The 14,857-nt window shown below is 38.9% G+C and overlaps 2 protein-coding genes across 3 annotated transcripts; one reads left to right on the top strand and one right to left on the bottom strand.

Moving 5' to 3' along the window:
* Positions 1-149: 149 nt before the first annotated feature.
* LOC310954910 (hepatic sodium/bile acid cotransporter-like) lies at positions 150-2,966 on the bottom strand (the record flags this gene model as incomplete). The annotated part of the gene is made up of 5 exons (XM_083924599.1): positions 150-190; positions 530-729; positions 1,678-1,856; positions 2,223-2,427; positions 2,578-2,966. The coding sequence occupies 5 exons, from the start codon at positions 2,964-2,966 to the stop codon at positions 150-152; spliced, it is 1,014 nt and encodes a 337-aa protein (XP_083780725.1).
* A 4,289-nt stretch (positions 2,967-7,255) lies between these two features.
* Positions 7,256-14,157, top strand: LOC310955140 (protein max-like). Of its 2 annotated transcripts, none has more exons than XM_083924897.1 (4): positions 7,256-7,416; positions 10,801-10,908; positions 12,550-12,673; positions 12,809-14,157. In XM_083924897.1, the coding sequence occupies exons 1-4, from the start codon at positions 7,381-7,383 to the stop codon at positions 12,991-12,993; spliced, it is 453 nt and encodes a 150-aa protein (XP_083781023.1). In that variant the 5' UTR covers positions 7,256-7,380; the 3' UTR covers positions 12,994-14,157. The 2 variants fall into 2 exon arrangements, with proteins under 2 accessions (XP_083781023.1, XP_083781022.1); XM_083924896.1 differs by having other exon boundaries at positions 12,535-12,673.
* Positions 14,158-14,857: the final 700 nt, after the last annotated feature.

Below are 14,857 nucleotides of genomic sequence, written 5' to 3'. Positions count from 1 at the left end.
AAGTAGTTGTGAATCAACAGTCTTTCTGTCAGTATCAGGCCTTCGTGAAGAATGTGCGGATGATACGGAGACAATGGGGGCACTGCATCATCAGGAGGTAGGATTCTACCCTTCTTCATTTCCCTCTCGCTGGGTTTTCATCTGTGACGTCATGGCTGTTTCACCTCCCCTTGTTTAACCTCAACACCGTCTGGGTACGAGAAGGGTGATATAAGAATAGACAGAAAAAGATATTGCCATTGTATTTGCCTGCAAACCACAGAAACATTGATATGAAACTTAATTGACACCCTTTTTTGTGGGTTTGTATGAGATGCACTGGGCTTTCAATAAGAAGCCCCAAACCTTTAATTCAGGCAGAAGGTCTGGGTGCATGGTCATGTTTGGGTGAGAGAATGTATGAACGTATCTGCGGTTTGCAGAAATGTATTATGCCACTTTTTTATCGACTTGCAGCTGCTCCTCTGACCCCTCCAGCCCTCCTTCCAGCCTCTCTCTACAAAAACACAAAGGCAGCTGTGACACTTACCCTCAGCTGGTGGCTTGAATGCTTGGTAACATCTGAAGCACAAGGTCAGGAGAAGTGCCTCAGTACACTGAAATATGTAGTATATCAGAGGAAAGAGAAACATGGGCCCAATGACCTGAGGGGGAAAGGCCACTTTCAGGATGGCAGTGCACAGCTGGATGTTTTGACACCCTGTTTCCATGGAGACTGTCCTGCTGCATCTAAAAAGAAGTGAGTCACTTGTCATTAGTTTTGATATTACATTATTTATTTTTCGCACTGTGATGCACACTTTCATGGCTACTGGTAGACATTAATTGGAATATCAGGATTTATTTTACAAGTTTCAATTGTTTGAAGCTTTTCTCCACTTATTTAAAAAAAATCTAATTTGAAATGTACGTAGCTATTTTTCAGCAAAATGTACTTCAAGTATCAAAAGTAAAAGTTGTCTTTGTGTTGTCCTGTGAAAGGGAAGGCCACTGTGTGCACATGGTTGCTAGATTAATACTGTATATAGTAATAATAACTATAGTAATTAGTAGTATTTTAATTAAAGATTGTTGCTGCTAATGGTGGAATTGTTGGGTCTCTGTAAATTATGTATAAATCATTGATTGCGTTCTTGACCTACTCTATATGTAAAGTGTCAAGATAACTTTAGTCATGATTTGGCACTTTAAATAAAATTTAACTGAATTGCATCAAAGTACTTATAAAACAAAAAAAATACACTATTATTTATTTGATTATTACTACAGATTTTTTTACTACTGATTATTTGATTATCAGAATCAGAAATACTTTAATAATCCCAGGGAGAAATTATTTATTATTAGAATTTATTATTACTACTGATGCATGTGTAGTATTTTTTTGTTATACCTATCTTTAACAACATCATATTTTATAAACTCATATAGTAGTACGTATAGTAACCACAAGCTGTCAGATAAATGTAGTTGAGTAAAAAGCACAATATTTCCCCCTGAAATGTAGTATAGTATTAGTAGAGTATAACATAGAAATGGAAATAATATGATGTAAACACTACAGACTCTAACCTGGGGATCAGCCCCCTAAGGTTAAACTTGGGGGTCACAAGAGGGGGAAAAGTTTATTTCACAAATTTCAACTCACAGATAACCATCTAGCGTGTAATCACTTACTGTGGACTCAGTCTGCATATGACAGACATGACATATCCCAGCATAAAGCCAATCAGTGGCATCAGTGCAGCCACAGCCAGAACATCAGCTGTGAGGACCATCCATAGTACATCTTTGATGGCAATACCAGCCATGCTGAACACTATGATGCTGGAGACTATCAGGATGCTGAGACCAGCCTGTCAAGAAAGTGAAAAATTGTGAGTCAATTTATCTCCTCTAAATGCTACCTGGAGCTCAGCATCAAAGTATGATTAACCTTCTCTCTTCTTCCCTATTTCAAAATGTGGCAAAATACATGTGGAGACTTCGAGGTCTGCTCTTAGGTAGCATTAAAGGATTATGGCTTCCTGTTCATTTGGACCACAAATTAAACCAACACCACGTGACAACTAGTTGTGGAAAACAAAGACAAAAACAACAACAGGCATTTAGCTGCTTCAGTTTCAGGGTCCTGTTATTGGGCTTGCTGGCTTTTCCTCATCTAACAAGTCGAAATGTCTGCGGCAAAAAAGGGCTATCTACAATAGATTATGAAGTCTCACGTTTTTCACCACTGATGAGTAGTTTGGTTTGTAGTGATTAATTCCAACGCCAATGGCACAAGGCACAAGGGTGAACGTGAGAGCAGAGATGATACCGACGTACGGTACAGCATTTTCCAGACCTGTGAAGCCTTGGCAGTAGATATAGAGCAGCAATGGCATCAGACCCAGTGCAGCGACACAGGAGCAAGTGGTCATTACAATGCTGGGAGGGAGTCAGAGAGAGGAGAAACAAGGGTCTGGTTTTGTAAGTCTGGGGTATGACAGCCAGTTGTGCTGACTTACATTAGTAAATTGTTATAGGCATTTATAATCTTCCAACAGGACAGGCATCAACACATTAATGAGGATTTACCTGAGGTTCATGTCACCCTTCATAGCCAGGGAGAAAATGTTTGATAAGCTGCCCCCTGGACAGCAGCCGCAGATGAGCACAGTCACCGCCTTGATGGGATCCATCTGTAGCATTTTTGCTAGAGAGAAAGCAGTCAGGGGCATGATGCCGAACTGGGCCAGAAGTGCAATGGCTACTCCCTTTGGCCTAAAGAGATGGGTCCTTATTTTAGAAATCTCCATCGTACAGCCGAGGGATATCATGGTGATGAAGAGGATGGCCATGGTGAGGATATTGATGGCTTTGTTAAGGGCGGGGGGGATATTCAGGACACCCATGCTTCCATTGCCAGAGACATTTCCCTCACTATACATGTTAGGTACTCCCTTGTAGACTTCTGTCACATTCATTGTCACGCTCATCCCAACACTGTTTGTTCACTGTGCTGCAGCTTTCACCTGTCACACAAAGCAAATCAAATAACAGCAAATTAATTACAGAACAAACACACACACACACACACACACACACACACACACACACACACACACACACACACACACACACACACACACACACACACACACACACACACAAACACACACACACACACACACACACACATATAGTATATATATCCCTGAGTTCTCTGTCCGAAGAGCTCAGTCCTGTGAACAGTTAAGATACTGTGCAGAACCCTCAAGCTCTCTGGTAGAAGACCCAAGCTTGGAGGGGAAAGACCGCCCAGTATGGGAATAGTAGTATATAAATGCTGCCACTTTTTAATTTAATTCTGTTTTTGAGTTACATCGTTTGAGTACTTTTTTAGAATTTTTTATGCAATGCATCGCATCTTACTGGCTTATAACTCAGTCACAAACCCACCCATTTGCATTTAGTGGGTTGCAGCTTTTCTTTTATTCTCTACAATCCTAAACAGTGCCTCCTATATAAAATATAGTAGCGGTTTTAGTTTTAATATGCACTACCTGCAGGAAATGTTTGTTACAGCTGCAGTTTTTTAATAATTGCCTGTTGTGTGTGCGCCCTAAAATACAATTATTTAGAAAAAGTAACATCACTGTTCTTCCAGTGGACTGATAAGGTTGGTAATATTCCATATTTGTCTTAATGCCAACAAATTCCATAAAAAGACCAAAACCATCAAAGCAATAGTCCATCTCTTAATACTTCTTTACTTCTGCAGCCTGTTTGTGGTACTCAGCCCCAAACCAATTTGGTACAATCACCACATTTTCAAAAAAATAAGCCATACCCAACAATTAAGTTGTCCAGTTATCATCTTTGTAGCATGATACAGCCGTCATGCCTTAATTAATAAATATAATTAAAGAGCAATATTATTGCACTGTTTGACATATTCCACAACACACATGGAAAGTGTGTATGTAGTTTAAAACAACTCTGCACCTGCATTTTGATATGTGCGCACATATCATGATGTGTACAGCTTAAAAGGGAGAGCAGAGGGACCAGCAGTCTGTATCCACAGTCCACAATACTTTATAATTAATTTTGTTGAAAATACTGGGAAAAAAAGATATTGCAACAAAAAGCAAATAATAAAAAGTACTTTCTTACCTTAATTTCCAACCAACTTCTGCAACTTCACTGCGTTCACTCACACTCTAGTTTCCATCCTTCCTCACATTCTTGTGCCTAACTCCTTTTCTCTTGGACCCCCTGCCTGCCCCTCTCTCTGTCACATGGGCTCACATGTTTGGTGCAAACACTGCATTCAACCCCAGAACCAAACCACCCAGAAACATGTTCAGCTCCTTGCACAACTGCTTTCATTTTGAAGTGTTACACTGAATTCTAGTAAATCCAGCTTTTTAGCAAATTACGGGAAATCATCCTCTATCCATAGTGAGTTGTTCCTCTTTTACCAGGGCACCGTGGGAAATGTTGGCACTGGTGGGCTCACCAATGTGAAAAGAATAGAATCGCTTCTGTACCCCTGAAAGAGGCACTTTATTCATTTGGCCTCACTTGCATGTGTGAAACAGACCTTCAATTAATATTATGCAACCAGGCAGAGGATTCAGTTTGCCTGGCAGAGTTATCAGTTGTTGTTGTTTTTTTCAAAAGGGGCCCTCTTTTACTGTGAGACTGAATTTCTTTGTATACCAAGACTTTATATTTACAACTTACACTACTAATCAGATATGTTAGACGAGGCTTGAATGTTGTTGCCTTAATATCTGAAGCATGGCAGAGATTAGGTCAAAGTTAAAGGGGTCAAGTCTTAAAACCTCAACACACCTCCCTGCTGCTGGCATTCAATGGAATCAGCAGGAACAACAGCTTAAGATACCAATGTTAACAATGTTAACAATATTAACTTGAACTTGCCATTTGAAAAACAAAAAACTGTTGTTTAATGTTTTAAGGATGAGCAAAGCACTTAAAAAGCAAGGTATAATTCTAGGTATTTATAAAGATATTTCCATTTGATGATATCTGTATTGAAATCTGAGCTGAACCATAAACGGCAAATTATATGTATTTCTAAAAAATATTACCATTTAATGAATATCCCCATCTAAAATTGTGTTCTATCATTGATCAGGTGAATCAATTCTTCACAATACAAGCAAAGTATCCTGAGTTGAAATATTTCTGTTCATTCCGTATTGGCATTAGTACATTTTCACCCCCTGGTGCTTCAAACGTCATTGAATCATTTGCTTGTAATTACTGTGAAATTGCATATTTCTTGGAAATCATATTGTGGACAGCTTGCACAGGCATGTTTATCAGGAAAGCTATCCAGGAGATCAGTTCATTTAGTGAGGCACATACAGTATGTCACACACAAACAGATTGTACCCACATATTGACACTGTTTAACCATCTTATTGTGTGAGCAAACATTGGATTTTTGATGCTGTCAATCAATTTCCTTTTTCCATTTCAGCTATTGATGTCTTTTATTGGAGAGATGAGACAGTGATGACAGTGAAGGAATACTGTGGAAGTAAACTTGCATTAAACGTTTTTTTTATTTATTTAAATTTTGATAACTTTTGATTACTGTTAATCTGGAAACTTGTAATAACTTGTAACTTGTAATGTAAAAAAATGTACATTTAGATTACATGTTGTTTGCTAAAGACTGGAAAACAAGTCAGATGGAGATCATAGCTTTGTTTACACCACTTGGATCTAGGTTTCATTTAATTTAATTTATTGGAATCTCCATTAGCTGAAGCAGCAGCATGGATAGATTACTGAACTTATGGGCACAGGTGCATGGGCCCAAGGAGTCAGGGCCCCTGTGTGTTGTTGCCGAAAAACAACACAAAGGGATCACAAAGATGCCACAGACATACACAAAGAGTTACAAAATGGTTACATAGATACAAAATGACCACAAAGAGTTGCTCAATGACAGAACGTACATAACCACTACAAAAAGAGAAGCATTCACAAAGACATGCTAAACCACATGATGCAAAATGACTATAAATAGATGAATAACGACTAAAAAGGGATGCAATATGAAAAAAAAGTAGACTTATTAAGACTCTCTGAGTTTGGTTGTCTTGTTCTGATGTAGAGCAGGTGGGGGCCACTCACATGTCTGCACCCACGAGACCATTGTCTCAAAATCTGTCCATGTGCAGCAGTTATTCTTCCTGGGGGCCACATTCTGTATTGAGAAGTCAGATGCTGCACATATGACTATCTGCCTCATGCTTTCTAAAACTATAAATGATGCATTTTTGGTCTCTCTGGTCAGAAGACAAACTTTTTTCCCTCCCAAGTTTTCTTTCTTATCTATTAATGCACAATAATAATAGGTCTAACTTTAATCCTCAATCCATTGGTGATTTATATATATTCATCATTTCCACGACAGCTGATATGCCAGGGGTAGAGACACCCTCTGTTGTCTAAATAGATAACTGTTGATCACGTTGTCTTTAAGGCTGTAACAGCCCATGTTTTGCTTTGTCTTATTCAAACTAGACAAAGCAAATTCCTGATAATGAATCACATCTTTGTAGAGCTGCAGTAGGTTTATAGGCAGTGATAGCTTGCTGCAGAAGCTATTTAAAGGTCCTACTGTATGGAGGCAAGTGTGCAGCCATGAATGGTGAGTGGGGGAGGGCAACTAGTGAGCTAGGCCACCATCTGGCCTCATATTCATATGCTGGGAGAAGGGTCTAGCTATTGTAGCACACCTGCTGACAATGACCACTGAAACAGTAGACTTCAGCACAGTGCATTTTTGGTCTTTACTGCAACAGATATATGTTTGCATGTATATTTATAGATAATATATTCAATCAAAAATTATTGTAAATGTTTAAGGCATCACTGATTTATTAATGACAATTTAATGACATTGTATTTCTAATTTATGCATCTATACCTATACCACAAATAACATTATAATCCATTCGTGTAATAACACGGAAGGTCCTGAGGCTGCTGTGTTTGCAAGTTGTAGGCAGATAACGGTATATTTTCTTGGTGGGCGCGTCCAAATCCGCGGGGATTGTGGGAAATGTAGTTCACATGCCAGCGAGAGCATCAGCGAGAGCATCAGAGCAAACCGGGACTGCACGTTGGCGATTTACTCCATTACCCACAAGGTCTTGTTTCCATTGCGCATGCGCTGTTTATGTTTTCCCGTCCATGTGTAGGCGAATCACGTGTAGAGAAACCGTTGATCGTCATGTCCCTGCTGTAGCGAAAGCTCCGTGCTAGATTCTTAGTATTTGCCTCCAGTTGTCGCTGCACTTTGTTTTGACAGCTGCTTGCCTTTCTTTTCTCGTACCAGTTTACCGAAGAATGAGCGAAAACGATGACATCGAAGTCGACAGCGATGTATGTGCTTTAGTTTCCCTCTAGAAGTAGCTTAGCCAAAAATGTTAGCCAAACAGCAACTTCAACATTCCTGCCAACCTACGCTATCTGATTGAGCTAAGCTAGCTAACTTAGCTGGGTTTCTTGGCTAGCGCTGGGTTTTTTCAAGACAAATGGGGAGAAAGCTATTTGAAAAAAGTATTTTCGGAGTGGTAACTGTCTGACTGACTTCTTAATTAAAGGCGAACACATTAGTGTGGTGAATAAGTTGCGTTGTTTTTACTGCGGTCGAATGAGTCGTCGTGTGCGAAACCTCAGTCGACCCAGCCGTCGTTTGGATTTTTGTTACTCATCTATTTGTGCAATTACGGTACACCATTTCGTTGCTTCTCTATTTGTGCAATTACGTTAAACAGGTGCTGGGAGCGGCCAAAACGGACACTCATGCACTAAAGTCCTAATGGATTTATGCTTAAAATGTTATTAATTGTTGTTATTTGACAATATATAAAATTTAAGTAATTCTACTGTGTATTTTGGGGAAAAAAATACAAGTAGTCACCTCCAAAATCAAAATAAAATACGCCTACAAAGTTGTACCTTTTTTTTAAAAAAAAAACACCATTAGAAAATGCATACACATGTTTTAGGCTATCATCAGTCTTCTCAGCATATTTCCACTTCATTATGAGAATGCTTTGCTGTTTGTCATAATTAAACTATTAGATACATTATATACACTTCGGATCTTTGAATATCGTTTCATTTGATATGTGGAATGAGTCAATTTATTGTAGTAATTGAAAATTTGTTTAAGGCTTCAGAGTCTTTAAACGTCCATCTTGGCCGCTTCAAGCAATCATACCGTAATTGCATGGATACAAGCACAACAAAACCCCAACGACGTCTCTGCAAATAGGAACATAGCGAGGGCTGCGTTAATGTTTTCAATGTTTTGTCAATTAGGGACATGCCACGTTCGTTTGTTATTTCCCTGCAGCTTTCTAGACCTTGTAGAATATGTTATCCAACAACGAGAATCCAGTGCTGCTGCAAGACTCTACACTGCATTTAAAAGATTATTGCTAAATGCAACTTAAAACATACTGTAATATACATGCTCATTTAAATAACCCATGGTTTATAAACTAGCTGCATTTAATTGTACACACATGGGCTGCTGTATTTAGTTGAGTATGCATTGGAAATCGTGTCAGATCCTCGATCTGGTCACATATTTCTCAGAGCCCTGGATTCCCCTCCCCCTCGTTTGATTAAGCTGGGATCTCCAGCTTTGGAGCCTCTCAGAGCCACAGTATATATACTCTGGAGATCAAAATTAGAGACCAAATTATAAATACTTGCTTTATTCTGAAATAATGTTCTTTTTTTATTGCTCTGGATTTGATATATCTGCTGTAAGTATACAACTGCTGTAATAGCATTTTTATTTTAAATAACCAAGGCTCTTTTAAACAAAAACCTTTATTTTGTGGAAAAAAAGCAGTGAGCAAAATTAGAGAACCGTAACCATTGTGTCAGAAGAGAAGTTTTCAACAATGTTTTCTTCTATAGGATTGAAACATGAATAGGAAGTGTAGAGGCCACAGCTTTGAATGACTTCAGCACATCTGTGCCCACAGGACATCACTAGTTTCTCACACTGCTCTGGTTTGATCTTGTTCCATTCTTCTTCAGTCTCTTCCACAGTTCAGTGACTGTAATAGGTTTCTTGGCCATGGACTCTGGTCTGGCCATTTCATTGTTTCAATATTCTTAGCTTCAAGGAACTGTTTTGCAGTGTGACAGGGGACATTGTCTTGCATGAACGTTGCAGGCTGATTAGGAGACAATTGCAGTGAAGGTATTGCATGTTACTGAATGAGGTTTACATAAACATTTGCATTCACCCTGATATGTAGCTGAACAAGATGCCCAACTTCTGCTGCAGAAAACCTCCCTCAATGACATTGCGGAAGTTCAATTTATTTGGGTCTGATGGGAAACATTATGTTTGGCGTCAGACTGGGGAAAGACTGAACTCAAATTGTCTAATGAAGTCAGTAAAATTTGGAGGAGGAAGTGTCAGAGTCCAGCTCTAAGCCTCATTGATAATCTCTGGTAAATCCTTGACGAAAAAAGTAATGGCTAAGAAACCCACTACAGTTACTGAACTGTGGAAGAGACTGAAGAAGAATGGACCAAGATCAAACCAGAGCAGTGTGAGAAACTAGTGATGTCCTGTGGGCGCAGATGTGCTGAAGTCATTGATAGTAGGGACTTCTACACTTCCTATTTATGTTTAAATCCTATAGCCCTAAGAAAACAAAGTGTCTTGGTTATTTAAGAAACATGATAGTACAGCAGTGGTATAGTCACAGCGGGTATTCTATCAAAATCTGAACAATAGAAAGTAACAGTATTTCAGAATAAATCATGTATTTATAATTTGTTCTCTATTTGATCTCCAGTGTCTACTGTCTGCCCAGTTAAGCCCACATTTTTGAACAATTCAAAACAGGTCAAACCATAACATGAAAAATAACATATGCTTTTAATGGTTCTTCATATAGCACTACATTCTTTTCTTGTTATATAGCTGTTATTATTGGCAGCTGTTATTAATTGCATTCAGCTATATATCTGAATTAAAAAATGTATATAGCAATTGCCCCTATGAAAAATCCAATCCTATATTATTTATATGTGTGCTGTTTGTATACATTGTTGCTGTATTGGACCTGACAATTTGTTCTAATGTGTATGATTACAAGATCAGAAGATGCATTCACGTTTATTTGTCTCACTCAGCCATATAATGCTTAAGGTATAAAAAGTTCCCATGTCAACCGGTGTGTCAGATGTTTTATACATGTTACACAAATACATATTGACAATCAATCCATCAGATCATCAGATAAGTGCACATATTATTTTGCTTGGGAACATAATGGTTCGGTTTAGTCCATTTTAAACAGTAGGGAGAAGGTCTTTGGGGTTAATATTGAGTTTCTGTGAAGGACGGTTGGTGGACAAAGTGTTAAGATGGTCAGCTGTTGGTCCAACCCTTTAAGCAACTGAAAGAAAACAGCACAACTTAAGCTGAGATACGGACAGACGCTTGTAAACAAACAGTACTCACCACAGGTTCCTCCTGTATCTTGGCCAGACAGTGACATTTACACATGTACGCACCCTGACCCTCTGTAAGATAAGACCACTAATTATTATATTTATTTGCAATTTAAAACGGCAGTATTTGTATTTGCATCTTTAAATGGCTCACTTCGTATGCGTAAACATCAGATTCAAGTATGATTGATTTCCTAGCTTTAATTTTGTGTTTTATTTATTATTTTTTTAATAAATGTATATAAGGTATAAACTTTGCCTGTCCCTTTGCAGGCAGACAAGCGAGCCCATCATAATGCGCTGGAGCGCAAACGCAGGGACCACATTAAAGACAGCTTTCACGGTTTACGAGATTCTGTGCCTGCATTACAAGGGGAGAAGGTGAGTAGAAATTATGTATTTTCCAAATTCAATAACCAGCAAATATGTTGAACCTTTTTTTTAAAGTTAAGACATATGTCAGCTGGCTATCTCAAGGCGCAGCAACCTTGTTCACATATAGACTTTTAGATTGTCATCTTTATCAGTGTGACTCTCCATTTATCTACCTTAATGTCAGCCAGCTATTGGCATGGCTCTGATTTGCATTGGAGGCAAGAAAGCTGAAGCCAAACAGTCAGTATAAAATCATTGGCCCTTATTTCCTTTGCTGCACCTCAATGCCTAGGGCGTGTGAACTGTATGTTGACCTGAAATCTGTCAGTAAAAGCAATATGAAATTCAGGAGACCGCTGCATTTCTCTGGTGCAGATGCCCAGTAGGTGAAAACGTAGCTTCTCTCATCTTGCACTGCTGTTTTCACCGCTCTGCAAATGTTTCGCCCACAGTGGTAAAGTCTGCAGCTAATCAGCTGCATTTCCAAGTCCATTATTTTCAACCACCCTATAAGACTTTATTTCAGTTTGTACCCATGGAAGTCAATACTATTCTATTACGTTCTTCTTGTACAGCTCTCTTATGCCTCCCTTCCACTGCATGGTTCCACTCGACCCATTTTTGGTAACACATGCTTTTCTCTGTTTAATTTTCCAATGCAGAGAGTACTTCCTCGGTATAGACGGGATATTTAGCTGAGGGTCATAGCGACACCGCATGAAACTGCCAACATGGCTCTCGCTTTGTACACTGTAGTTTTGCGGACTGCCATTGTTTAAAATCTGTGTCAAGTGGATTAAAAAAACATTGCAGCCCTTTTGGACGACATGATATCCTGTGTCATGATAGTGAGCTGCAGTGTTTTAAATAAAAAAGAAGGGCTCCAAGCAACTTAAGAGGGTTGACTACAAACTTAGAACGTGTACAGTGATAAAAGCACTCACCTGCAAAATTAAGTGTCCGGCCTATCTGCTCCCACAAATGGGCTTTTCTGTCTTCATTTTGACATTGCTCTGAAAAGGAGCGACAGTGACAATACCAGCTCTTTTCTGAAAAGTTCAAAGATTTTCAACTATAACCTCTCGGAGCGGCCGCACAAAATAGGCAGAGCGCTCTGATATAAGGATGAGTGCACCTTTTTCCCTATTCGTCAGTATTCGTCAGTATGCGTCCGTATGCGCTCTCTCCTCGTTGGGAACAACTGAAAAAGACGCTGGTGCACAGAAAATCGCTATCTGGACACTCAGCCTTAGTTAAAAATCTATCGCTATCTGAGCTGAGAGATACATTTGTATCTACATTCCATTTTATCTGTCATTACAACACTCAAATTAAATCCAGTTGCAGCAGGAATTGGAATAATTCAGGTGTGCAGTTGTGATGTGCTTCAAAATGAGAAAATACATGTTTCTGTGCTCTGAACTATTATGTCAGTGTTAGCATATGTGCCAGTGGTTGCTGACTCCTTGGAATAGTCCTGTTTTTTTTTAACCCTTATTTTGTAATTAATTAAAAGTAATTGCATACTGTACATGTATAACACTGTGATCACTGCACAATTGATGTTGTTTTGCCTGAACAAACAGACACTGCAGCTTTTTCCCATGGCTCTCTTGAAATTTTTGCTGACAGAGTTCTGTCAAACAGGCTTCCCGAGCACAGATTCTAGACAAAGCCACTGAGTACATCCAGTACATGAGGCGAAAAAACCATACCCACCAGCAAGACATTGATGACTTAAAGAAGCAGAATGCACTGCTGGAGCAGCAGGGTAAGTGGAGGAATCGCATGAGGTTTTCTTTGTTGTTTTTTTTACAATAAAGTGTGATGTAGTCTTTTAGTTCAAATCTACAGTATTTGATGAGATCTGCTGGAGTCTTTCTCATTCTGTCTGTGGGTACTGTAGTCCGTGCACTGGAGAAGGCGAAGGGGAACACTCAGCTCCAGACAAACTACTCTTCTGACAGCAGCTTGTACACAAACCGTAAAGGCAGCGCGGTGTCCGCCTTCGACGGAGGGTCCGATTCCAGCTCTGAATCAGAGCCAGACGAGCCGCCCAACAGAAAGAAGTTGCGCGTGGAGCCCAGCTAGACTCGGGCTGCCTCCCCCCGGCTCTCCAAACAGACTCTTTTTGCCCACCAGCCCCCGACTCCTCTCACCTGTCCGCATTCAGTCCTGCCTTCTAACGCCAGTCCAGGAGACAAGGTGGAGACTGTGTGAGAGAGGTGCTATTATGTATAAAATGCTTCTACCTTCCTTTTCCCCTCCTGGCAAGCATCTTGTCACTTCATTTGTGGCCCAGCAACAACTTTAAAGACCCCAAAAGTGAGGCAGCTCTGCAGTTGTAAAGGACTTTAAGCTTTTTCAAACCTCATGGTAACCATTCATAATCAAATGTGGAGAGGACAAGTTATGACGCTTTAGTAAAGCTACACAAAATATAATGTTTTTGTTTTTTTCTCTTTGGTTGTTTTGGACAACCTCTGCAATCTCTTTGGAAATGTGAGACTTTTTCGACCTTTGACAAAATGGTAATTAGGGATAGTTTACCTTTTTTTAATATTCATACTTTTCCAAAAAAAAAAGAATGTGAAGTTGCTTTTGAAAAGAAAAAACCTGTCTGTTATGCAAGCTGCAACCCTCCTTATTCAGTGTAGGTGGCTGAAGTTTTTGTCTTTGAAAAATGTTTGTGTAATCAAATGAATCCCTCTATTTATAGTGACGCACCGAAATTGATTTCTTCTCCTCATGTCTGATCTCACTCATGTTTGGCTTTAGATTTTCCAGAGAGCACAGGAGGATGAACAAGTTGACCTGCTGTTTTAGCGGACTTTTCACAGGTTCAGCTACTTATTTTCCTCTATTTTTATTATCATCAGTTAAAATGTGGGTATAAAAAAAATCCCCTTGTGGATACTGAATGTTACGCAGTGCAGTTAAAGGGCAGTGACCTTTTATTTTTGTTATTGGAAGTCAATTTCAGTGTGTAGTATATAACACTGTATACTCCTTAATGGTGTCAGTTCTGCAAAGAAAAGCCTTCCCTTTGAATATTTGCCTGTGCTGGGAACGTTTATCTTTCTTTCTTTTCTTTCCTTTTTGCAGAGGTAAATTAGTGTGTATGTAATCAATATTTGTTTGTTCCATTCCATGGAAATTACAGGTATGTTGTACATACTGCCAACGGTTGTCTTGCAAGTTAAGACATACCTTTATGATACTATAAATAAAACTATTTTATCCTTTTGGGATGTATTTGTGACTCAACGTGTTTTAATAACATCTTGTGATAGATTGTGCCTCAACCTTCCTTAGTTACTACTTTTTGTATGTGATTGGTGTTGGAAAACATGAGTATTTCCAGTGACCGTTTACCGGTGGATGTGTTAAATCATTTTTAAGAAACTGCTAATAGGATCATAGAGTAATCAGGAGGGATGATGTAGTGAGCTATTGGAGGATATTAAATGTTGTTGTTTTAAGTATTAGCCAATAGGAACATCAGAAGACAGGTGCAGGTACACAGAGGTCATATCCTTTTTATTATTTCACATAATTTGGGGTATAACTTGACAGACAAAAATGCACTTTTTTAAAAAAAATGTTGATTTCTTTAAATTCTGATTTTAGTCTAAACCTTATATTCAAAAATAAGACAAAATAAAAATAAACCACAATGAATTGTTGATTAAATGTTCTCCGCCAACATTACACACAGGCAGTGTCAAGGAACAGAGAAAGAATGTGAAAGTTTGCACATTTCAAAAATATATAATCTTAACATAAAAGGAAAAAAAGATTGTTTTTGCCAAGTCAGGATGTTCTGAGAAGGGTGGATTAACTGTTGAGCTAATGTAGTCCCATGACATCAGTATTTTTGAATAACTGGCTAAAGCTCTGAATATTTAGTTTGTTTCAATATTGATTTTGAGATCAGCTCAGTGTGATGTCTCCC

This window comes from Echiichthys vipera (genome assembly GCF_963691815.1).
Source record: "Echiichthys vipera genome assembly, chromosome: 12".
NCBI classification, from domain to species: domain Eukaryota; kingdom Metazoa; phylum Chordata; class Actinopteri; order Perciformes; family Trachinidae; genus Echiichthys; species Echiichthys vipera.
The sequence above is the reverse complement of the archived record's forward strand: the minus strand, read 5'-3'. Positions and strand labels throughout refer to the sequence as shown.

Excerpts from the sequence above, each read along its gene's own strand:
- LOC310955140 (XM_083924896.1), top strand. The coding sequence starts at position 7,381 with ATGAGCGAAAACGATGACATCGAAGTCGACAGCGAT. Across the intron at positions 10,909-12,534 it reads CTGCATTACAAGGGGAGAAG|AGTTCTGTCAAACAGGCTTC; the intron begins GTGAGTAGAAAT and ends TTTTGCTGACAG. Across the intron at positions 12,674-12,808 it reads TGCACTGCTGGAGCAGCAGG|TCCGTGCACTGGAGAAGGCG; the intron begins GTAAGTGGAGGA and ends TGGGTACTGTAG.